A 24,119-nucleotide genomic window follows, 5' to 3' on the forward strand; every position below is an offset into this window, starting at 1 on the left:
AGAGCTATAGGGAGACCCCCTGAGACTATTGCTACGGAATAAAAGATGAAATGCTCCTGATTATTGTAAATACAAAATTGCATACAGGATTGTGTAAAGACAATGCCAGGTTGGACTGCCAGAATGAGCCAACAGCGTGTGATGTGCTTCCCCCTGCAGAGAGCCTGTGAATGGACGTGCAGTCAGGGAGGTTTCACATCACCAAGATTCCTATCCCAGAAAAGCAGATGTTCATAGCTCTGGGAATGGAATGCGACCCTTGTGGAGAGCCTATAAACGGATGCATGGGGGGTGCCTGTCCATATGGATAAGGTAGGGCTATAAACGCCTTCATCTTGTCACGGCTCTTCTAGGCCTCTTTAGGGTTAAGGCATACTCCCTTCTGAGAATTTCTGGTCTAACCGGCTGTCTAGCTTCATGTCCTGTTTCTGTGGATTGTTTGTAACCAGCTTTTGCTGCAACTGTTACTGCTGATAATATTTTACTAATCATAGGTTATGGAAAGATTGTGTTTCTGTTTTAAGGCTCTGTTAGAAATTACTGATGCACACACTATATTGTAAATTCTTATCTTTGTATACTGTACTTCTGCATACAAATGTTATGTTAAAGAATTACTTCATCCCTATGTGACCATCTCACCTCATAATCAAATGACCCTAAATCCCTCACTAACCTACCCCCGCCCTCACTAAACTTAATAATAAATGCTGGTATATCCAGTGCATTGTTGGCACTGTGGGACCAGAAGGCGGTGATCCCCCGGGACCCAGCTTTCACTATCTTGTGTGTGTCTATTATTTCTCAACCTGCCAGTCCGCCTGGGAACAAAGAGAGAGCCCCGTTGCATTGCAGGCTGCTGGCCAGATCCCGCAATAGAGAGCCTCTTTGGTTCTCAAATAGGACTCACTTACAAACACTTGTAAGTTTGAATTATCTAAGCAGAATGTCTCAGCTTTTGACACAGTTGGCATTTCAGGCTGGGGGAATCTCTGGTGGGGAATCTCTACAAATCTCTGGGCATTGTAGGATGTGCAGCAGCCTCCTGGCTTCTGGATGCTGCTAGTAGGACCTCCCCTAACCCTGTGGTGACAACTGAAAATGTTTGCAGACATTGCTAACTGTTCCCTGGGGGACAAAGTTGGTGCCATTTGAGGACCACTAGTTTCAAGGTGTTTCAAGGAAGCTAGAGGGAGGCAAGAAACATTCCCATTTGAGGACATGACAATCTGAGGTTCCTCTGGCAGGGGGTGAGGCGTGGAGAGGTTTATTTGGAATGTCATAAGAATGGATAAAAACATGTGAAATGGAAGGGGAAGGATTTTGTAGGACGTGAATCTAGAAATAGAAAAATACTGGGTACTATCAGGGAAGAGTAAGGTCTGAATGGCTTGAGGGGCTGTGAGGTTACGTGGATGTCCTAACACCAGGTAGCAGGCTTAGGTCAACTTGGTTGCAGCAAATGAGGAGAGTAGATTTTTGTTCTATGGGGTCAAGCGAGAGACTAATAAATGGTGGGTCTCTGATCTCCCTTGTGCTATTGAGTTAGGATCTCCAATGCTTGTCCCTATCTTTGATGTACAAGTAGAGAGGAGTTGTATAGTAATTGGGAGGGCCTAAGGATAGGAAGGTTTTGAAGGAAGTCCTCAAAGAAACAGAAGACAGGCGAAGACAGTTCAGAACAAGGGTTTTATGTCAGGTTTTGTCAGATCGAATAAAGGGAGAGCCAGTTCAGAAAAGTTAGGAATCCAGTCTCTTGTAAGGTTGAGAAATCCTTCAACTTGTCTTTTGGTAATTGGATGGGAAAGTTCACAAACAGCTTCCTATCTTTGAGAGGAAAGAGACTTTCCATTTTGTGGAGAATTGCCAGATAAAATACAAGATACCTATGTAAATATGAATTTCAGATAAATGAGGAATAATATTTTAGTATACGTATGTTCTATGCAATACTGTTCTCTGTTCCATACAATATTTGGGACATACTTATATTAAAAATTATGTTGTTTACTTGAAATTCAAAATTAACTGGGTATCCCATATATATTTTAATTTTAATTTTAAGTTTCAAGGTACATGTGCAGAATGTGTGGGTTACATAGGTAAACATGTGCCATGGTGGTTTGCTGCATGTATCAACCCATCACCTAGATATTAATCCCAGCATGCATTAGCTGTTTTTCCTGATGGTCTCCCTTTCCCCACCCCACCCCCGACAGGCCCCAGTGTGTGTTGTTCCCCTCCCTGTGCCCATGTGTTCTCATTGTTCAGCTCCCACTCGTAAGTGAGAACAGGACATCTCATATTTTTATTTGTTAAATTAGGTCCCAATTTTATGGGATGCCATGGCTGAATAATATACTGGGGTCTGACATTTTTGGAGCTCATCTTTGGAGATTTTGTGTCCTTTGTATGCTAATATTGACAGGTGGAGGGGACCATTTTGCAAGACCCTCAGTCTGGAAAGCATGACAGATTATTCATGTACTGTATAGGGCAGAGTGCAGGTGGATGTCTCTAAGGCTAAGTATTTGCAAGATGTAAGAGGACACTTCTGCAAACCCATGAGGAATAACTGTTCAGGTGTAGCATTGATTTTCCAGTTGCGTGAAAATAGGATACTGTTGTAGTTCATTTTGTGCATTTATGTGCACGTGTGTGTGCATCTGCATGAGTGTGCGTGTGCACATATGCACGCACGAATGCATGTGTGTGCCCATGTGCACATGTGTAGGACCTGTGTGGTTGAGTGGAGCAAACTTAACTACACTTTGGGATCTTTGCCTTTGCTGTTCCCCTTGCCTGGAACCCTGATCCTTGTCCTCTGCCACTGAAATCTCAGCTCTCAAATCTCTCCTCTTCGGAAAGTCCTCCTTTCACTACTTTATCTAAATGATCTCTCTCCCCATCACTTTATCTTGTTTTATCTTTATCTCTGCATCCAGTAGAATGGGCTATTTTATGATGTGATAACAAACCACCCCTAATTCTCAGTGGTTTAAAACTACAAAGGTTTATTTCTCACTCAAAATATGAGCTGTTCAAGGTTCAGCAGGAGGAATCTTACAACTACAGTGCCTCAGATGGCTGAAGGAGCACCTCATCTTGAAAGTTGCTGGTGGCTGTGGCAGAGGGAAACAGAGACTCATGCTAGTAACTAAGTACGTATTCTGGACTGAAGGAAGATACAAAATGGATTGGTTGAAACTAGTCACCCGGGCCCGCCCAATCCCAAGTGGAGCAGATGTGCAGTACTCTCGCGTGTTCAGAAAATGGGGAGCTGGAAGTATTTGGGAAAGGTCACTGATTATACCAAATTCATGATTGAATAGTTGCCTTATCTATTTTTTATTTGTGTGTTAACTGTTTCTTTCTACTAGAATATAAACTCCAGAAGAGCTCACGGTTGATCCCAGTGCTGAGAACAGAGCTTGGCACAGAGTAGATGCTCAAAAATATTTCATTGAATGTTTGAATGAATATGTCATAATCCATAACTTGGAGACCCAGACAAAGAGTATAAGTTTGTGAAACTCTGGTAGAATTAGGGATTGAGAATGGACAACTTTGTGGCTCCAACTTCTTTTTATGTTTCCTGGCTTCTTTTTGATATTCTGGGACTTTAAATATTCGGTTCCCATTAGAAGCTCACAGATCTCAGACCATGTGTTCTCACTCTGAGTTCAGCAGGTGCGGTCCCAGACTCCTGGGATCTCTCATTAGGGTGCATCGGCTGTCCAACATCAGTGAGAGCAGACAAATTATTGCCTTAAGACGGAGAAGAGTTTTCAGAGAAACTGGCTCTGCAGGTGCTGACCTTGGAGGTTCATATCTGAGAGAGGATTTACTCTTTGCTTAGTTGTGAGGCCCAAGCCCAGCCCCCTCCCCTCCCCGGGCTGTGCTTTGTCTCCTGGCACCCTGGGGGCCCTCTGTGGTGGTGGTGAGTGTACGGGGGACATAGACATGATGTCAAAGGTCAGCTAGCCGGATGGCCATCACACAGCCACACAGCCTCTCATTAGTGCAGCCTGGCTCAGCCACAAGAACAGGTTTTTGCTTTTTCATCCTATTGTTTCAGGCCAATTAGTGGTCTTTTTTCTCAGAGGGCCTGACATGGTGCTGACTCACCGCTGGATCTCATCGTTATTTGAAATAGTTTTCATTCCTTGAGAACATACCCCAGTGGACCCATTTCTGAAAATAAGATTGATGTGCAGTGAGCATTGGGCAAATTCAAGGAGGTGGTACCCGAATCCTGTGTGAACTCGATGTCCCTTTCCCTGGAATCCAGATAATCAGCTACTTGAGTCACGTACACGAGGCCTTCTCCTGTCCTGGACCATCTTATTATATTTTTGCATCCTGCAACTGGGTAGATGAGCAGTCTTGTGAGATGAAAGGAAAGAATCCAGCTTCTTACCACCATGTGCTGTAATTGATGTATCAGTCTGGTTCACACTTGCTCCTCAGGCCCAAATTACTTTCTCTTAATCAAAATATGGCAGGGTAAGAATGGGCTCAGTTCCGTGTAAAGAATTTCAGGAGTGCTTTAAGAGACACAATCAGCAAAGGAGAAGCTAGAGAAGTTACATGCACATAATTTTTTCTATTTGTAGTTGGCTTAGGGGCTAATTTCTTTAGAGTAATTGGCCTATAAGAAAGATTTCGAGGCTGTTGTAATTAATACAGTGGGCCAAGTCATAGACGTGATACAATCATTGGGTATTAATTAATTGGTGACAGGAGAATTTCTGTTTCCTGGAGGAGAGCTCTTCACTTAGGGAGATTTACACACTTTGGGATTACAGGAACCTGCAAATCCCTTCCATTGACTTTCTGCTTAGCTGACATTTATTGAAAATCTGCCAGGTGAGTGGAAGGTTACAAGAATTCTAATCTGATTGTTGACCCAGATGGCCTTCAGAGTGTCAATCTATTTGTGGGCTTCTCCCAACTCTGCTAATTTCAAGGTTAATGAGGTTGAAGATTCTGTTTGGATTTGTTTTTTTAATATCTCAAGGTGTTTGTCTGTCTCTCTCCCTCTCTTTCATTTTTTTCCTTTGCTCTGGTGGTGTTGAAATAATTCTTTGTGATTCAGAGGTGCCATGTGTTTTGGGAGTGACTGAATCAAAGGTAGTTACTTTAATTTTAGAGAAAGCTGGTTGTCATTTGTGATACTCCTTGGAAAAGTTGTCTTCATCTTTTACCTGTTACTGAATCTGTTGTAACGGCACCTGCCTGCAAAACATTAGCACTGGTGATTCCTTGTCTAATAATGGTGGAGGAACTGCTACAATGCTAATATTCACACCGATGACAACTATAAACTCAGGAGAAAATGCAAAAAACAGCTATTTAAAGGATACAGAGAGTAACCAAAAGCAGCAGACACTTGCAAGCAGGGAATGGCATTGGATGAGTTTCTCATTTTATGACTTAGACACTGATGGAAGTACCCATGCAGGGAAGCTGAATTGCAGAAAGCTCAGTCTTACCAGCTTGAAGAACCAGAGGCAGTGTTTGGGGCAACCACAACCACTGGAAAATGAGGGGAGAATGCTGGAAAAAAAAAGATCTAGAGAAAGAGAGGCCTCACATTCTGTATACAATCTCTGCCCAAATCTATGGCTGCCCCTGGAACCGCACATGCATTATGAAGACTCCAGGAAGCTCAGCTTAACTCCCTATTTAATAAAAAAGTAACAACATGATTCTTCAGACATGTGTAATAGAATCCAGAGTCTCTACAATGCATTGTTCCACAGTGTCCAGGACGTGATCCAAAATTACTTGACATAAGAAGGAACAAGAAAATGAGACTCACACACCAGAGGGAAAAAAAACAAACAAACAGTAAGTGGGGACTTGTGCAAAGGTGACCCAGATAATGGAATTATCAGGCTAGGATTAAAAGGTAGTTATTATTATTATTACATTATAGACATTAAGGAAAATATGCTCCTACTGAAAGGAAAGACATGAAATGGAGAAAAATAGAAACTACAAAGAGAATAAAGTTGAAGTTGTAGAACTGAAACATATAATATCTGAAATAAAAAAGTTTACTGGGGCCGGGCGCGGGGGCTCTTGCCTGTAATCCCAGCACTTTGGGAGGCCAAGGAGGGCGGATCACTTGAGGTCAGGAGTTTGAGACCAGCCTGGTCAGTATGGTGAAATCCCGTCTCTACTAAAAATACAAAAATTAGCTGGGCCTGGTGGTGCGTGCCTGTAATCCCAGCTACTCGGGAGGCTGAGGCAGGAGAATCGCTTGAACCGGGAGGCAGAGGTTGCAGTGAACTGAGATCACACCACTGTGCTCAAGCTTGGGTGACAAGAGCGAAACTCCATCTCAGAAAAAAAAAAAAAAAATTACTGGGTGGCTTACCAGAGGATTGGAGATGATGGAAGAAAGAGTCAGTGAACTTTAAGACAGACCAATGGAACTTATTCAGTCTGAAGAACACAGAAGAAAAACATTGACAATGTTAATTAAAAGGGCCTCAGGGCCCTGTGTGACAATAGGAAGTTGTCTATGTGGAATTGAGTCCAAAAAGAAGAAAAAGGAAAAGGGGCAGAAAATGTATTTGAAGAAGTAATGCTTATAAATTTCACAATTTTGTGAAAGACCTATACTTGTCGTATGACCAAGCAAACTTACTTCTAGGTATTGCATTAAGATAAATGAAAACATATGTTCATACAAAGAGATATATATGAATGTTTACAACAGCATATTCATTTTCAGTCTAGCCAAGAACTGGAAAGAACTCAAGTGTGCATTAACTGATGAATAGATAAACAAATTGTAAACTTCTGAACAACAGAATCCTACACAGTTATGGAAAGGAGCTTGCTACTGATGGGCACACAAACATGGATTAACCATCAAAGCCTCATGTTAAATGAAAGAAGCCGGATACAAATTATATTCTGTGTGATTCCAATTTATATGAAATTCTAGAAATGGAAAAACTGGAGTGAGAAAAAGTAGATCAGTGGTTGTCAGAGTTGGGGAGTGTGGCAAGCGAGTTGTCTGAAAAGGGTCATAAGAGCACTTTTTCAGGGTGGTGGGAAGATTCTATATCTTGAGTGTGGTGATAGTTACATGACTATGCATTTGTCAGAACTCATGGTATATTCTTAAAATAGTGGATTTTATCCCATGTAAATTATAGTTATTTTTAATATTAAATTTTATAATGGAGTTAAAAGTAAAAAAATTATATTTCTATGTAACTTATGGCTCTTTCCATGCAACTGTCTTAAGTGGAATATAATTTTTGAAAAAAATACTTTATCAAAATACTTTATCAAATACTAACCAGCTTAATGCACAAAAAAGGATTGAGAGATAGAAGTCATCTCTGACATCAGCATGATGAACATATAGCTTCAATACCCTTCTGGGTCTCATGCCAGCCTAAACTTGATAAGCTAAGGTATAACTGTTTGTAAGGACAGGGATTGGGTCTTATATCTTTCTTGTATGCTAGTACTTCATATTTTAAGGTGTTCAATAAAGAGAAGATTGTTGCCTCAGAAGCACTGAGTGTCCAATAAGTTAGGATTCAAATATTATGTTTGTGTTTTTGAGATTCCAGCATATTACGGCTTTGCCATTCCAAACTTCTGCAGGGCAGAGGGAAACTCCTTTGCAGGAAAATTGCCAAACAGAAATTTCCTCATGCTCTTATGGAAGGTAATGCAGAAGCCCATAGATGAATATTAAAATTGGAAGACTGGAAGATGAGTGGTGCCTGTGTAGACCTAGGCAGGGTTGGACACGAATAAGACCTCAGACACAAGGATGAAAACATTACAATCTAGGAAAGCCAAAGGGGTGTCATGTTGAAGTGTCTTTACTTTGAGGTTCACAGATTATGCATGCATGCATTCATTCATCCATCCATGATATGTTTATGAAGTGCCTACTATGGTACTTTCCTAGGCACTGGGGGGTAATATAGGAACGTGCAGACAAAACCCTTGCCCTCACTGGGCTTACAATCTAGTGGACAGAAATAGCCCAAAGAAAGGTAAATAAATAAAATAGAGTATGTTTGATGGTGCTGTTGAGAAACAGCAGGGAGGGTGATAGGGATCGCTGTAGTGTAGGAGATGGGTCTTTCAGCAGGCTTATCTGAAAAGACACCACTGAGAAGACAGCTGTTGAGTTTAGTCCTGAAGGCGAGGCCGAGAATGGTATAGCTGTCATAGGGAGGAGTGGCCCAGGTAGAGGCATGAGCTAGTGCAAAGGCCCTGAGGCAGCAGCATGGCTTCAGCTGGGGGAACAGTAAAGGTGCCGTTGTGGCTCAGGCAGAGTGAGCAGGGAGAGAGTGGGGGACAAGTGTTTAGGGAGGTATCTGGCCATAGAGCTAAGGGGCCGGGTATAGATTCTTGTAAGGACTTTGCCTTTTATGTGAATGAGATGAGAATTCCTCAAGGTTTTGAAAAGAAGAGAGAAGAGTATCTGACTTAAGTTCTAACAGAAGCACTCTGGCTGCTGTGTGGAGAGAAGAGAGTGTGGGAGTGGTGGTGAGAGTGGACACAGAGAGATCAGGTAGGAGGTTATTGCAGTCACCCCGTCAAGAGACGATGGTGACTTGGCCTAGGGCAGAAGCTGTAGATGCAGTTAGAGTGAGGTATTTAAAAAATACATATTTTTAAGGTAGAGCCAGCAGGCTTTCTGGACACATTACATGTGCACTATTAAGGAAAGAGAAGAGTTAAGGACGACCAAGATTTTGACCAGAGTAACTGGAAGGATGGATGGAGCTGCCTTTAATGGGGAAGACTGCAATAAACTTCATGATCTTTGCACCTTCTAACTCCATCCTTTAGAGTAGTCAATTCTCCTAGTAAGTACAATCAAATATCTGTGGCCTTTACATTTTGCTCTAGGTGAATGTGAGCACTCTTCTGATCTAGTGTTCTGCAGGAAGTTCGTCTTGGGCCTGATCTTTGTAGGTCAGCCACAAACAAAGCCCTGGTCATCTCATTGTTACAGTTCCCTTAATGGAGAGCCCAGTGTAATCCTTTGTGCGTGATGCTGCTCCTGTACCTCAGCAGGGAAGACACCAGGTCTGGGAAAAAATTGGCACTGATTGCAGTGGCAGCTGCCAACTAGCCCCTGGTAACCAGAGTGGCTTTCAGGGTGTTGGACTTATAGGAGCCCTCCATGGCCACCTGGGAAAATCTAGCTAACCAGCGTGCGTATGGCATGACTCCAGGACCATGGTCTCATTAGCAGATGCTTCCACTTGATGGAGTCAACTTGCCTATTAGGCATGTAAAGGATCCCCACTTAATGAGGCCCTTCCCAGTAGAGATGCAGAGCAATCCTGTGCAACACGACAGGAGAAAAGTTTCCACTCAGAAGCAGACTCTTTGAAAAGTAATTAGAGTTTTCTTTTCTTTTCTTTCTTTCTTTTTTTTTTTTGTCTTGAGACAGAGTCTCACTCTGTCGCCCAGCCTGGAGTGCAGTGGTATGATCTTGGCTCACTGCAACCTCTACCACCCAGGTTCAGTTCAAGTGATTCTCCTGCCTCAGCCTCCGGAGTAGCTGGGATTACAGGTGTGCACCACCATGCCTGGCTAATTTTTGTAGTTTTGGTAGAGACAGGGTTTCACCATGTTGCCCAGGCTGGTCTGGAACTCCTGGCCTTAAGTGACCCTCCTGCCTTGGCCTCTCAACATGCTGGGATTACAGGTGTGAGCCATCACACCCAGCCAGTAATTAGAGTTTTCTGTGTGTGACTCTGCTCTTCACTTTCCCCCTGTGGATATATAACAGGCACAGGGCTGGGGACCTAGTGGTCACTCAGTAAATGTGCATGTATGAGTGCACAAGTGTTACATTCAGTCTTTCTCCGGCATGAACTGTGGCATCAGAGGTGTGGTGGGTTCTGGACGCTCCACTTCATAGCTGTGTAACCTCCTGGGCCGGGGCTTCCTGGCGCTCTAGTTATGGGTACCGTTCACCACTTCTCTGCACATGCAGGAGGATTATCCTTGCTGGTCCTGTGGTCAAATGGGGCCATGGGACTGGTCATCGCTTCCAGGCCAGGGCATTCCATAGTTAATGAGGAGAACAACTAGGCCTCTCTTTTCCCTTTGGGCTGGAGATCAAATGTTGTAGATGCAGAATGGAGTGTATAATGTGCACGTTTGTGTAAAAGTGGGGCAGAGCATCACACTTTTTCATGCCTGTAGGTGCATCGAATATCTCTGCAGGGCTAATACGGAAAAGAATAACTTGGGTTGGCTGCGGGGAGTGGATTTGGGAGTCTCGGGAGGTAGCAGTAGAAGGAAGACTATTCTCTTCTTTTATACTTTTTGAATTTTACATCTTAGGAATGGATTATCTATTCAAAAGTTAACATTATGTTATGAATCAAAATCAGACCCCCAGTTCCACTCTGAGGTGAAGCTGCGAATGTTTGCCTCGGGAATCAGAGGACAGTAACAAGGTTCAGTCCTGCATCCTCCGTGTCTGGAGTCTGGAGTCTGTCATTCGATTTCTCATGTCTGTCAGCATGGGTTTGCCTCTTCTCTTTAAGGAGACCTGAATAGAAATGGTTTTCACTGAGAAATCCATTGTCCATTTTTTATGTAACAAGCGTTTTCCTCCAGGTTGGTAATAGAAAGAAACAGAGATGATTCTGAAAAGTTGTGTTTAAGAACGTGGTGTAAGATGATTTCTGAGTCATCATTTGCTAGAAGGGTTTTGGATGTTGTCAGAAAGATAGAGGCAGTGGGGAAAAAATTGTGGCAATTGTCTTAGCTGTCTCTGGGCTTGTCACGGTGATGCTGATAAAATCAGATAAGCTGGAAGTAAGGGTGAGCTGTAGTGTGAGAAATTGTCATGGGTTTGGCAGCCGAGAAAGTGGAGGTGCCTCAAGTGTTTGCTCATTATTAAGATTTACTGTTTTCAGCTCTGGGAAAATGTTGGTAAGCAAAAATAGGACCACTCATGCCAGTCCGCAAAGTACTTTACACATTTTAAAAACAGAAAAATAAGAAGACTCTTAACATCCTTTTCCTGTGTTTGGGAAGTGGGGCAATGGGTTGGCCGACTGATTATGTGCTGACTTAGGAGGCAGATGGAGAGGTTTTGGAGTATTTACAAGGGAAAAATATATTTGAGATTTAAACAAAAGCAGAAGAAACCAAACAAGAGAGAGTTGAAGATGGTGATCTTCTATGTTTATGTAAAATATTTCTTGATTAGAGAAACGTATAGAAAATAATATAACAAATACTCATTCACCTACCCCCAGCTTTATTAACTCTTGCTATTTGGCTTTATTTTCTTCAAATTTTAAAAGAAATATATTTTACAGATATAATTGGAGCCCTCAGTACCTCATTATTTCTCTCCCTTCTCTGAGGTAGGCATTATCATTACCACGCATTTTTTTTGCAGTTTTTAATATAAACTGTAGAAATAATTATTACATATGTTTCTAATTTTTATAAAAAGTATTATACCATTCATATACTTGTGCAACTTGATTTTTACTCTCATTTCCTTCTATTTAAAAACAATTGAGTTATAATGAGCATGCCATGTAATTCATCTTTTTAAAGTGAACAATTCAGTTGTTTTTAGTATATTCAGAAAGCCATGGAATCATTGCATTATGTAATTTCAGAATATTTTTGTCACACTCAAAGAAACTCTGCATCCAGTAGCAGTCACTTCCCATTCCCCCACTTACCCCAGTCCTTGGCAACCATGATTCTACTTTTTGTCTTTATGGATTGACCTGCTTTGGACATTTCCTGTCAATGGAGTCATATATTATATGGTCTCTTGTGACTGGCTTCTTTCACTTAGCATTATGCTTTTGAGGTTCATTTGTATCGCAGCATTTCTCAGTAATTCTTTTTATGGCAAAATAATATTCTATTGTATAGAAATACCACATTTTGTTGATCCGTTCATTGCTTGATAGAAAATTGGGTTGCTTTCACCTTTTGTGGGGGATGAACCATAAGGATGTGAAGGTGTTTCATGGAACCCAAGGAAAGCATTGTAGTCGGTTCCAGGAACTGCAACCAGGAAGTAGAAATTTACCAGAAACTCTGGAAATATTTATTCTAACTTCTACCCTGTCATTTTCACTCTCATCTCTTTTTTCAGTTCTTAGTCTGCTTGGTAGAAGAGATAACTGCACAGCTGGTTAGAGTTCACATCTCTGCTTGAAAAAGCATCCCAGGCCGGGCACGGTGGCTCACGCCTGTAATCCCAGCACTTCTTGGGAGGCTGAGGTGGGCGGATCACGAGGTTAGGAGATCGAGAGCATCCTGGCTAACATGGTGAAACCCCGTCTCTACTAAAAATACAAAAAATTAGCCGGGCGTGGTGGCGGGCACCTGTAGTCCCAGCTACTCGGGAGGCTGAGGCAGGAGAATGGCGTGAACCCGGGAGGCGGAGCTTGCAGTGAGCCGAGATCGCACCACTGCACTCCAGCCTGGGCGACAGAGCGAGACTCTATCTCAAAAAAAAAAAAAAAAAAAAAAAAAAAAAGAAAAAGCATCCCAAATTCCAAATTTCCTAGCTGGAAATCACATTCCTAGGAAGTGTCCCTCATCCAGTTGAGGTGAGGGTTCACCACCAAGTCCAGCCCATGGCTAGAGATTGGGTCTCATAAGGTCATGCCATGTCCCGCCCTATGGTCAAGGGTAAGAGTGGAAATAGGTATGTGAATTCTCAGCAGAATGAGGAATCACTGATGAGCTGGAAACACAGTGCAAAAGGTGCCTACTAGGGAGCTCAAAACCAAGTGTGTTTTCTCAGAGATCACAAATGTCCGCAGAGACTTGGGGGACATAATAAGTGAGTAAAGTGGCTCAGGCCTATTGGAAAGTTTCAACCCTAATAAAGGGGACAGTGTTCTGCCCCAGCTGGTTATTACCACATGGGAATGTGGAATAGTGTTGCCTAACCTTCTCCAGAGAAGCCAGAATTACTATTTTGGGGGGTATAGATTCTCCATATTTAAAAATATCGCCAGCTGATTCGAATTTTGTAAAACATGATAGTGGGAATGATTAAGCAAAGTATGGCTCTGGCTGTGAGCAGCTCAGTCATATGAAGCTGCAACCTCTGGGATTTCTATTTAATTTTCCCCATCAGCCAGAAATGCCGTAAAGGAACCCAATTTCTTAGAGTATGCCCAGTTGGCACAGTCCTAGATTTTTTTTAAAGTTCTGTGTAGCAATTTGATGATGGGAAGTCAGAAAATCTAACGAGTAATGAGAGAATGTTTCGAGTCCTAAAAGATAAGTCCCTGATTTAGACTAGTGGACCTTAAGTATTTGTAGCCTGTAGACCTTTGACTGCCAACCGCTGCCTGCCTGGTCTTTTCAGAGCATACTCAGAGAAAGCAGAACTGCCCTTGACAAAACGGAAATGAGGAGGTGGTGCCTGGATCCTATGAAACTGCAGAAGTAGATGGTTTGTTTATGCCCCATTCTGAGAGCCAGCCATTAGATCCTGATGAAAAAAAGGTTGTATGAGAGGCAGAGAGACGAACTAAAGACCTCTAGTCTGTTGAAGGGATCCGTGAGCAGGAATGTGCCCTCTCCTCTCCAGGACATCGGTGTTGGTGGGGACTCAGGGAGTGGGAAGGATGTCAGGAGGGGAAACAGGGGTGATGAGGGGACCCCACACAGTGGTGCTGTGGCAGCTGCCTGTCATCAAGCCCAGTCCTCAAAGCTCAGCCACAGCCCAGCCACAGCCCAGCCTCCCCGGGAGCCTTCCCTGGCCTGCCCGCCTATGCAGATCTGTCTCCTCCACTCACCTGCAGCTCAGGGGCTCTGCTGCACTCAGCACATGCTCCTCTGAGACCCACTCAAACTGTGTTTAACACTCATTCATTCATTCATTCATTCATTCAACAGATGTCTAATAAGCATCTCCTATGTCCCAGACAGCCTTCTAAGTGTGGGGGATACATTCGTGAGCAAAACAGGCACTTACATACTTGTATGTGCGTGTGCCTGTGTGCGTGTGTGTGTGTGAGAGAGAGCGAGAGCGTGCGCATGCGAGAGAATATCAACATTATCAATAAATAACAGTATGTTAGAAGATAAAAGCCATGGAAAACCTAGAGCCGGATAAGGGGGTTGGAATTGTGGAGATGAGAACAGAATTTTAACTGGGGTGGTCAGAGGAGGCTTTACTGAGCTGGCAGCCTTCAAACAAAGACTTGAAGGATGCTCTTTTTTGTTTAGCACCTTGTGTTCATGCTGACAGTTTGGGATATAGTTTTCCTATGAATTTTTTAGTTTAAAATAGACTTATTCATTCAACAAACACTTGTTGAGGATCTGCTTGGTTTCTACTTGCCCTTCAGGTCTCAGCTCAGATGCCAGCTTCTTACTCCAGAACGCCCTTCCACTGTCTTCTGTTGTAATTTATATTCTATTTTGAAATTTAAGGTGACCATTTTTAAATTGTATTTTTTTAATTTTTAAAAATTGAAGAATTTTGTTTAATTCTTAAAACAACTTTCATTCTTCCATTTCGTGTTCATGATAGCATTTGTCATTATGTGGTCGTTTATTTTCCTGACTAGTAAGACAGGAGTCTCATCTGTTTTGTCTACAATGAATCTCAGTGCTCAACACACCACAGGGGGTGCCAAATAAATATTAGTGAATAATGTGCCAGGAACTGCAGTGACTATGGTGTTATAATAGGTTTTGGCTTTTGAGGAACTTACTGTGGTCCAGTAGTGAAGACAGACGTGTCTTCTCTAAGCAGAGTATATAAACAGACTTACAGTCTGGAAGGAGAATACGGCTCAAGGCTCTGCTGGCTGGTCGCTTCTTGTCTCCCAGAATGCAAACGCCACGTGCTCCCCCACCCCCACCGAGTTTTACAGGGTATCCTATTGGGTCTTTTAAGTATGTTCAAAGAATTAAACAAATGCTCATTGAACTCCTACAGTTTTTCAGGCACTGTGTCAGCACTACAGTCAGGGCAGCAGTAGTACAGGCACATCTGTGTCCTCATGGAGGTCATGGTCGAGAGGAGGAGTCAGAGGTCCCCGTCTCCCATTGTATTTCCTGAGAGGCACCAGCAAATCCTATCTTGGGACATTTGTTCAGTGTAATCATCACTCAGTAGTTTACCTTGCTTTTTGGTCATCTTAAAAATTAATGCCTAGAAAAAGTCTCATAAGAAAAAACAGAGACCTGAGACCAGAGACAGCTTCTCTTGTCCCATTTTTAGAATTCCCATGTGGGGAAAGTGTTACCATCTCTGCCTGGTAGCTCAGAACCATCCAGACGTTTGCAAAAAATAATCTATGTAAATGACACAACTTGCTGGAGAACAGTTCAAGCTTTCAAACTTTCTCACTCTTCTTTATTTCTTCCTCCCTCCCACCTTTCTGATCCCTCCTTCCCTTCCCTGGTCCTGTGAAGCAGTCACTCTTGTGATCATGAGCGATGCACTGAGAAACAGCCGGATGTGGTCCTGGGGACACACTGCTGGGTTGGGTGCCCTCTCCCTCTCTGCTGCCCTGTGGCTTCTCCTCCTCCTCCTCCTGGCTGGCACGACTGAGCTGCAGCCACACTGCACTAAAAGGTGCCTCAGCCCCTCCTCAGGGGTCCCAGGGCTCCAGAGAGGAGGCTCAGCTTTTATGGAAGGGGAGGTTTCCATGACAAACAGGGCTTCTGGGAGGCAAATCCTTTTGGAAGGAAGGTGTGTGCTCTAGCTTGAGGGAGAAACAGCCAAGCAGTGTCGCCACTCCATGGCGGATTCCTCCTAACACACGCAGACACACACAAACACATATATTCACACATTCTCTCCCACACTCACACACACATTCTCTCTCATGCACACTCAAATACACACGTTCACACATTCTCTCCCACACACATGCATTCTCACACACACACATTCATACATTCACTCACACACAAATTCTCTCACACACACTATTCACATGTTCTCTTACAGAAACACATTAACACATTCTGTCACACACACATTGACATTCACTCACACCTCTTTCACACATTCTCTCACACACAAACACATTCAAACATTTGCTCACACATTCTCTCACACACTCATACACACATTCACACATTCCCTCACAGAAACACATTCACACATTTTGTCACACTCACACACACACATTGACACATTCGCTCATACCCCTTCACACATTCTCACGCTCACACACATTCATTCATAGTCTGTCTCCCACACTCACACACACATTCCCTCTCACACACACTCATACATGTATTCCACACATTTACTCACACACACATTGACACATTCACACCCCTTCACACATTCTTTCTCACACACACACATTCCTTCCCACACTCACACAACACATATTCACACGTTCTCACACACATTCACACACACATTCTCACACATATTCACACATTCTCACACACATTCACACACATTCACACATTCTCACACACATTCACACATTCTCACACATTCACACATCTCTTTCACATTCACACAAATACACATTCTATCAACACATATTCACACATTCTGTCACACACACACCTCCACACGTTCTCCCTCACACACACTCATAGACATTCTCACGCACACATTTACACACACAAACACATGTACATATCTTATTTCTCTGTCACACACAGAGCTGCACATTCTCTCTTGTGCTGACACACACACACAGGCACACATTCTCCTTCTTTCTCCCACACTCCTATGCACTCCCACACACTCCCACACCCCCACGTTCACGCATTCTCTCACATATACTCACACAATCACACTCTCACGCACGCTATCTCACACACACGCTAACACACACTCTATCGCAATCTCACACACACACACTCACACACACTATCACATTCTCACACACAGACTGACATACACTATCGTACTCTCACATGCCTCCTTCCCCACTGCAGGAAAAATTGCCTAATGAATGTCTCATGGCTGAAACACCGATCCTAATTCCTGAAAGGCGGTTGTAATTATTAAACTGAGAGAATCATGAAACACTTCTTGATATTTGAAAGGCTTATCAAGACTAGATCAGGAGCAGGTCAAATTACCAGTTATGAACTCATTTTTGTAGAAATGGACTCATTAGCAAGCATGCCCATTGCCTAAAAGTATAAGACCTCTTTCCTCTGGATTGAGAGAAATGACTTTAAAAAAGACTTTTACATAAAAGCGGCTGTGCCTTAATTGTTATTCCATTCATTGCTGGACTTGGGCAGGTTCCTGCAGCTGGTCCAGCTCTCAAGCTGGGAAGTTGGAGAGAAGCAGGACGTGCCCACAGTCAGAAGGGCTGATCATCTTATGCAGACCTACCCTCTTTGCCCAAAGACTGGCCACTTCTCTTTCTTTACCCCAGGACCAGAGTGTGAATCTAGCGGGATGAAATGGCTGGTGGAAGAGCTCATTTCTCCTCTCACTGGATCTTCGCTTCCCTGGCATTAGCTTCTCTGAGGTCTACGGAATGCTAAGAACCCGGGAGGTTTTGGAAGCAGCTTCCTAGTTCTGGTTACAAAGCACAGTGCGGCCCAAAGAGAAATTGAAAATTTGGTCTGACAGGACCAAGCATCTCTTGTAGGAGGTGACTTAACAATGGATTCGTGGAGAATTTCTGTGACTAGTGAAGAGAAATTAGGCTGGAATATGGTTGATGGGAAATGGCAGGGGTGCAGGTGGGGTGACTCTAGCTGAAAACTGAGCTAAAAGCTCAGCCCTTCATCTCTACTTTCTTTGCCTTTCACTAAAGATACCCAGGTAAATAGGGGTCCCCTGATGGGAAGGGGGGTCCCATGTGTGCACACTTCCAGTCCTCTCGTGAGTTCAGAAACTGCTATTCAACACACATTTTCTCTCTCTGTTTTTTTTTTTTTTTGAGACAGAGTCTCGCACTTTCACCCAGGCTGGAGTGCAGTGGCGCGATCTCAGCTCACTGCAAGCTCCACCTCCCGGGTTCACCCCATTCTCCTGCCTCAGCCTCCCGAGTAGTTGGGACTACAGGCGCCCGCCACAACGCGGGGCTGATTTTTTTTTTTTTTTTTTTTGCATTTTTAGTAGAGACGGGATTTCACCGTGTTAGCCAGGATGGTCTTGATCTCCTGACCTCATGATCCACTCGCCTTGGCCTCCCAAAGTGCTGGGATTACAGGCGTGAGCCACCATGCCTGGCCCAACACATATTTTCTTGCAGAACAACTTGTACCGGTGGATATTTGAAGATTTATAGATCCCAAGTACCTACGCGCAGCTTAGGCTCAGCTGGGACCACCTGGCTATGTTTGCCCATGGGAGCCCCTAAACTTTTCCACAGCTGTGTGTCTCCCATGATTTTGAGATCATCACAGTATGAATTCATATTACTGGATGGTACATGAAGTGAGTACACACCCATTCCCTCATTCCATCCCCATAATTCTGCTAAAAGTAGAAAGACCGATATTATTGTTATTCACTTATTTTTCAGACAAGGAAGCTGATGGTGGAAGGGGCATGAATGTCTTTCCCAGGGTACAAAGCAGGTCAGCAGTTGTCTACCTGCCCTGTGCAACATGTCACCAACGGCCACATGTGGCTGGTGAGCATTTGAAATTAGGATACTGTGACTGAAGAACTGAATTTAAATTTGATTTATTTTTAAATTATTTTAATTTGCATGTAAATGGCCATTTGTGGCTGGTGGCCACAATATTGGGCACTGTGGTATCAGAGAGTTCCTTAAAATCTTGGCTAAATGGGAAAAAGGTTGCCCATGACCTATTCTATGTGGAGTCCAATGTGGTTTCCCTTTGGGTAGAATTTCTTACCAATCAGGTCAGTGTGATTTAGTGTTGTCAGTGCTGTGGCTATATTCCAGTGTTCCTCTGATACCTCGTGGCATATACAAGGAAGCAGATGTGGTTTCCCCGCCACTGTTCTTATAGGAGCTCCAGTGCAGGGGAGCTGTCCGTGGTAGGAGAGTCCATTACACAAGCAAGCAGGCAGCAGGTTCTTTTTCAAAACTCCGCACAGGTTGTGAGTTTGGGAGCCCAGACTGCAGACCTTGCCTAGGCCCCCAGAGGCAGGAAGGAGACTTCTCAGCCTACACTGGTCCTAGGAGGCTCATTGGCAGAGAAGGAGCTGCTGGTGTGTGTGGCTCAGGCCTTGGGGGAGCTTGTGGATCAGCTGCTCTGCTGTTGCCTTCCTTGTAACTGGGTGGAGCTGGATTCACTGGGACAGAAAGAGGCTGATGGATCAGGATCATTCACAATCCTGTGCTGCATGGCTTTCTGTTTTAACTCTGTTCAGTGACTTCCCTGACAAGGTGATAGCCTGCAATTTACAAGTCCATGTCAATGACAAGGGGCTCCCTGCACATATAAATACCATAATCACACTAGTCTTTTTCAGTTATGAAGAATTCACCAACTTCATAGCCCCCCCACCAGCAAACACACATATGATCTTGTCATTCCATGAATTAAGGCAGGTGGGATTTTTTTTACATTACTTCTAATCCCATTTGGTGAAATGAGAAGTCCAGTATAGTATCTTCTTATGGTGCTCATAGTTTATGTAGTAAACCACATAGTGTGTGAAGTTCTTTCTCACTCTCAGTCTCCTGATGCTTCCACACACCCATGAGGTCCCCACTATTCTCTGCAAATTCTGAAGCTTGGAGAGTTTTAACAACTGGTCTACAGACCTCAGCTAAGTAGAAGCAGGAATGGCCAAGGTCCAGGGTGTGCTTTGTGATTGGAGGAGCAGTGAAGCTACATGAAATGGCTTGGGGGCCTTTCCTGAGTGTGGAACTTGGACTGTGGCATGCCCGTGCCTGGGCTGGGGAGGGGAGAGCTGTGCGTGGCATGCGAAGAGGTGAAATGCTGACCGAGTTACTCATCCAGTGAAAGACAGCCTGCTTTCTGCAACACGGAGCCCTAGAGATGGATCGTCAGCCCATTCTGAGGTGTGGGCTGCTGATGGGCAGCTGTGAATTAGGCTCCGACAACACTGCCGTGTGAGTTGTTGAACTTGGCAGTCATTCTTTTGGTTGACAAATAAGAATGTGGCAATTTATTACATTCTTGACATTCTGCTGAGTCTGAGGTTTTAAATGGAACCTTAATATGTGTTTGTTTTCCAGGGTAAATGGATCCTTCTATGAGATCTTGCAAGTGGACTTTGGAATTGATAATAGCAGTGACCTGGCTGGGGCCCAGCAGATTACCTGGCAGGTGGAGTACCCGATTGAGGACTCCATGAGTGAGCTGGTCGTCTCTGAGATCTTCGTCAGCCAGACAACCTTCGTGGGCATCGTCCCTCTTGCCATGGTGAGGAATCTGGTGGTTTCAGAGAAAGTGTCACAAAGAAGTTTTCTTTAAACATGATGCACTGTATAATCTGTTATTTTCCACATACCTGATACACTGTTTAAACAAGGAAAATATACTTAAATTGCATTTGATCTACCTGCTTTTCATAATGGCTCCTTGGGAACTATTTAAGGTCTACCATGTAAATCCCTTTTCATTTGTGGATATTGCAGAATGTTTCCTGGGGAGCCCTTATTCTTTATTTTCTCAATCTGCGTGCGTATCAGGACTGAGTGCTGCGCTGAGTGAAAACAGTTTTGTTGAAATGCGTCAGGGTTACATGTTGGGAACAGTGGCTCTGTATGCCAAGCAACTGACCCCTTGTCAATTGGCTTTGCCCTTAAGTCTCCCAGGTAACTTATGGATTGGAAAACTCTAAAATGCAGATGGACTGAAAGAGCCTTGCTGGGAACTGACCACTTTAAGCTGGGTAGAGCCCCAGAGTCCACAAAGCTGTCTGTGTTTCTGCTTCACTGGCCTGGAGGTGATTGGATTTCTTCTCCTGGGCTTGGTTGAAGTTACGTTCATAGTCAAGCTCAGGGGCTACATGTGAGATCAGGGGCTATATCTGAGATCAGGGTCATGGGTGAGATTCCAGAGCCTGAATTCCAGAGATTCCACGGAGACAATAAGTCCATGGGTACTACCTGCTTAATACCCTTTTCCACACTGGAAATGTTCAACCATTTTCTGCACTGCCTTGACTTTCCTGTCTGGTACCAAAGTGTGGGATCCATGTCCAGATACTCTAGAAAAATCTGTGGGTGCTTTTGATCATTCATCATGCAAGTTAAACAACAAAGTTGAGACTCCTTTGAACCCTATATCTTAGAATTAATTCTGCCATCCCCGAATCTCGAGTGTCTCAAGTGTGTTGAGTGTGTCTCTCTGCTGGGAACACACTTTCCCTACATCTCCCACGTCTGGGTCCTTTTCCCCACCTCAACTCTTAGGGAGTCACCTTCTCTGACCTTGTTGTCTAAAATTGGCCCTCCCTCCCCTGCCAGCTCATCGCCCTCTACCTGTCATCATCCTGTTTTATCTTCTTCCTAGACGTTTTCACTGGTTGATATTTAGGGTTCATTTTCTGTCTTCCTCCCCAGAAGGTGGGATTCATGACAGTAGGGTTATCCTGGTCAGTTGTGTCCACGTCTTTCACCCCTGCACCTAGCACAATGGCTGGCACAGTTAATGTTTGTTGAATGAATGAATGGATCTGTACTTTAGTCCAAGCTTCCAGGGTCATTTCGTTTTTGAAGATTAGACTGACGGAGATCATTCCTGTCATCATTGACCCACATCGTGGTTTGAAGGCAGCCACATCTAGATGGGGAAGTACCTGTTAGGGAACAGAGATGGATGGGTATGGGTTTTAAGGTGGAATGAAACTGCATCCCTTGTGCCTGGGAACCCATCTGTAAATTCTCCAGCTCAGCTAGGTCAGGCTGAGGTTGGGGAATCTCTACTCAAAGTGCTTACCACTTTGCTCTATGCTTTATCTGTAGCACTGCATTCACTGTGGGTTTGGAAGCTACCACTGCTGCCACCTCCTCTACTTCCACCTTCTCCTTCCTCCTTCTCTTCCTCTTCCTTCACTTCCACTCCTTCTCTTTCTCCTTCTCCTTCTCCCTCCTTCTCCTTCTTCTCCTCCTTCCTCTTCACCTTCCCCTTCTCCTTTTCCTTATTCCAAACAAGTCATGGAAAGATCAGTGGCAATTAATGCTGGACTGCCCCTGCATGAAGTAAGGGCACTAGGGTACATAGCTACACAATGTACAAAATATGGGCTCACTATTGTGAGAGTCTGATGTGAAGCAGAAATCCCTCTGTAGTTAGAACAGAGCAGCTTTAAATGCAAGGACTTAAGTACACAGGGAATGAAACAGATGAGAAGCGGATGTAGAACAGAAGAGAGCTGGGCACCCTAGTAAGAGTGGGAATCTGCTACTACCCCCAGGCCAGAGGGTGAGGGTGGAGGGGTTATTACCAGAGCCCAGGACCTGGGGGTCACTGCTGCAGCTAGAATCACATTTGAGCAGCCTGGTTAGGGCTGGAGTGTGGGAGAGATTCAACTGTTGCGAAGGATGCTACCTGAGGCAGGGCTGGGAGCGGGGTGAGGAATTACCTGGCTTCTGCCTCCCTCCTCCTGCCAGATCCTGCGAAGTCTTTCACTTAATCTCATTCTGCTGGCTCAGGCATAAGCTTAGGAAGCAGCGTCTTCAGGGCTCAACACTGCTATGATCCAGAACTGATCAGAGGAGGGCCAGGAACTGGATTTGAGGGTGACGGGCTCCAGCCAGTGCCATTATCTTGCTTGTTTTATTGCATGATGTGACTCCTGTGAACCAAATCCAGCCTGTCCCTCAGAAGCTTGCATATTCAGAACGTGGCCATGCCAAGTCTCGTTCCTCTCAGGTCTCCTTTTGGCTCCCTCGGCCCAGAATGCTCCATTATGGCTGATTTCTTGTCACTTTTCATTTGAAGGTCAACTCGTGGAGAGGCCTCTCCTGGTTACCCTGGCTAAATTAGTCTCCCCCTTTCTATTTTCACTTATTTGTCCTTGTCTTGTGCAGATCCCATCACTGTCTGTGATCCATGCTTATTTATATGAGTGTTTGTGTCCTGTCTGTCTCAGTCTAGGTCCAGCCATCAGAAAGAATGTGAACACGGAAAGTTTAACATAGAGAATTGTTAACTATCACAGAGGACTGGGATAGTGAGGGATTGGTTAGTTAGAAGTGAAGAGAACTCTAAAGAGTATAGGAATGGCAGATACAGGGAGCAGCTGCTAGCCTGAGGGCTGAACTATAATGCTGAAAGAAGAGGTTTCCCTGCCGATCCCCCCAAAGCAACATTTCTTGAGAGGTTATGGTCACAGCTTACTGAACGGCAGACAAGTTGCTGATGCAGCACTCGAGTAGAGCTTGATGGAAATCTGTCCTGTGTAGTGCTAGGGACAGCTGTTCACAAGTGATGCACTTGCTACCAAACTACTGAATGTGGACCTTGGGGAAAGCTGCCAGCTGTGAGGTGCTGCTGGCCACCATGAACTGTAGGAGTGGGACACCGAGGAAGCCACCGATGCTGGAGAAGGTCCATGCATGGCAGGAGCTGCAGAGAGAGGGCCTCAGCATCAGAAAGCCAACCATTTCCTCCCCAACTGTCTCTCCAGCATGTTCTACTGTCAAAGCCTAATATCGTGCCCATTGGAAAAGCAAAAATATTAAAATAGGGCTCAGATCTATTTTCACAGAGCAGGTAATGAGGGGCGAACTTGGAGCTGAGAGGCCATGAATCGATAACAAGCATACTGCAGGTCTTCCACACTGGATTTCAAGCTCCCTGATGAGAGGAGCCATGCTTGTTTTGTTCGCTGGATGTTTTTTCAGCATGGTGCCGAATATATAGTATTTGCTCAGCAAATGAACAAACGGTTATGCCTAACATCAGAGCCTGAGTCCATTGGCTAGAGAGCTCTTGCTTGCCGTATTATTAATTTTCCTGTGCTGTGCTAACAAATTACCATAAACTCAATGACTTTAAAAACCTACAGATTTATTCTTTTAGAGTTCTGGAGGTCAGAAGTCTTAAGTAGGTTCCCTGGGCTAAAGCAAAGTTGTCAGGAGGGCTGGTCCCTTCTGGAAGCTCTAGGGGAGAATTTATTCTGTACCGTTTCCAGCTTCTAGAGGCCATCAGCTTTCCTTGGCTCGTGGGTCCACATGACTCTCGTCTCTGCTTCCATCATT

At 44.2% G+C, this 24,119-nt stretch overlaps 1 protein-coding gene across 6 annotated transcripts in view; it reads left to right on the forward strand.

The window, feature by feature from the left end:
• Positions 1-24,119, forward strand: part of TMEM132B (transmembrane protein 132B) — a 507,362-nt gene that overhangs the window by 345,324 nt on the left and 137,919 nt on the right. For all 6 annotated transcript variants that reach the window (XM_055358386.1, XM_063694489.1, XM_019039332.2 and 3 more), the window contains one exon: positions 20,145-20,331. In XM_055358386.1, coding sequence (XP_055214361.1) covers positions 20,145-20,331 — 187 coding nt within the window. The remainder of the gene's footprint in view (positions 1-20,144; positions 20,332-24,119) is intronic.

The sequence above is a fragment of the Gorilla gorilla genome, chromosome 10 (genome assembly GCF_029281585.2).
Source record: "Gorilla gorilla gorilla isolate KB3781 chromosome 10, NHGRI_mGorGor1-v2.1_pri, whole genome shotgun sequence".
NCBI classification, from domain to species: domain Eukaryota; kingdom Metazoa; phylum Chordata; class Mammalia; order Primates; family Hominidae; genus Gorilla; species Gorilla gorilla.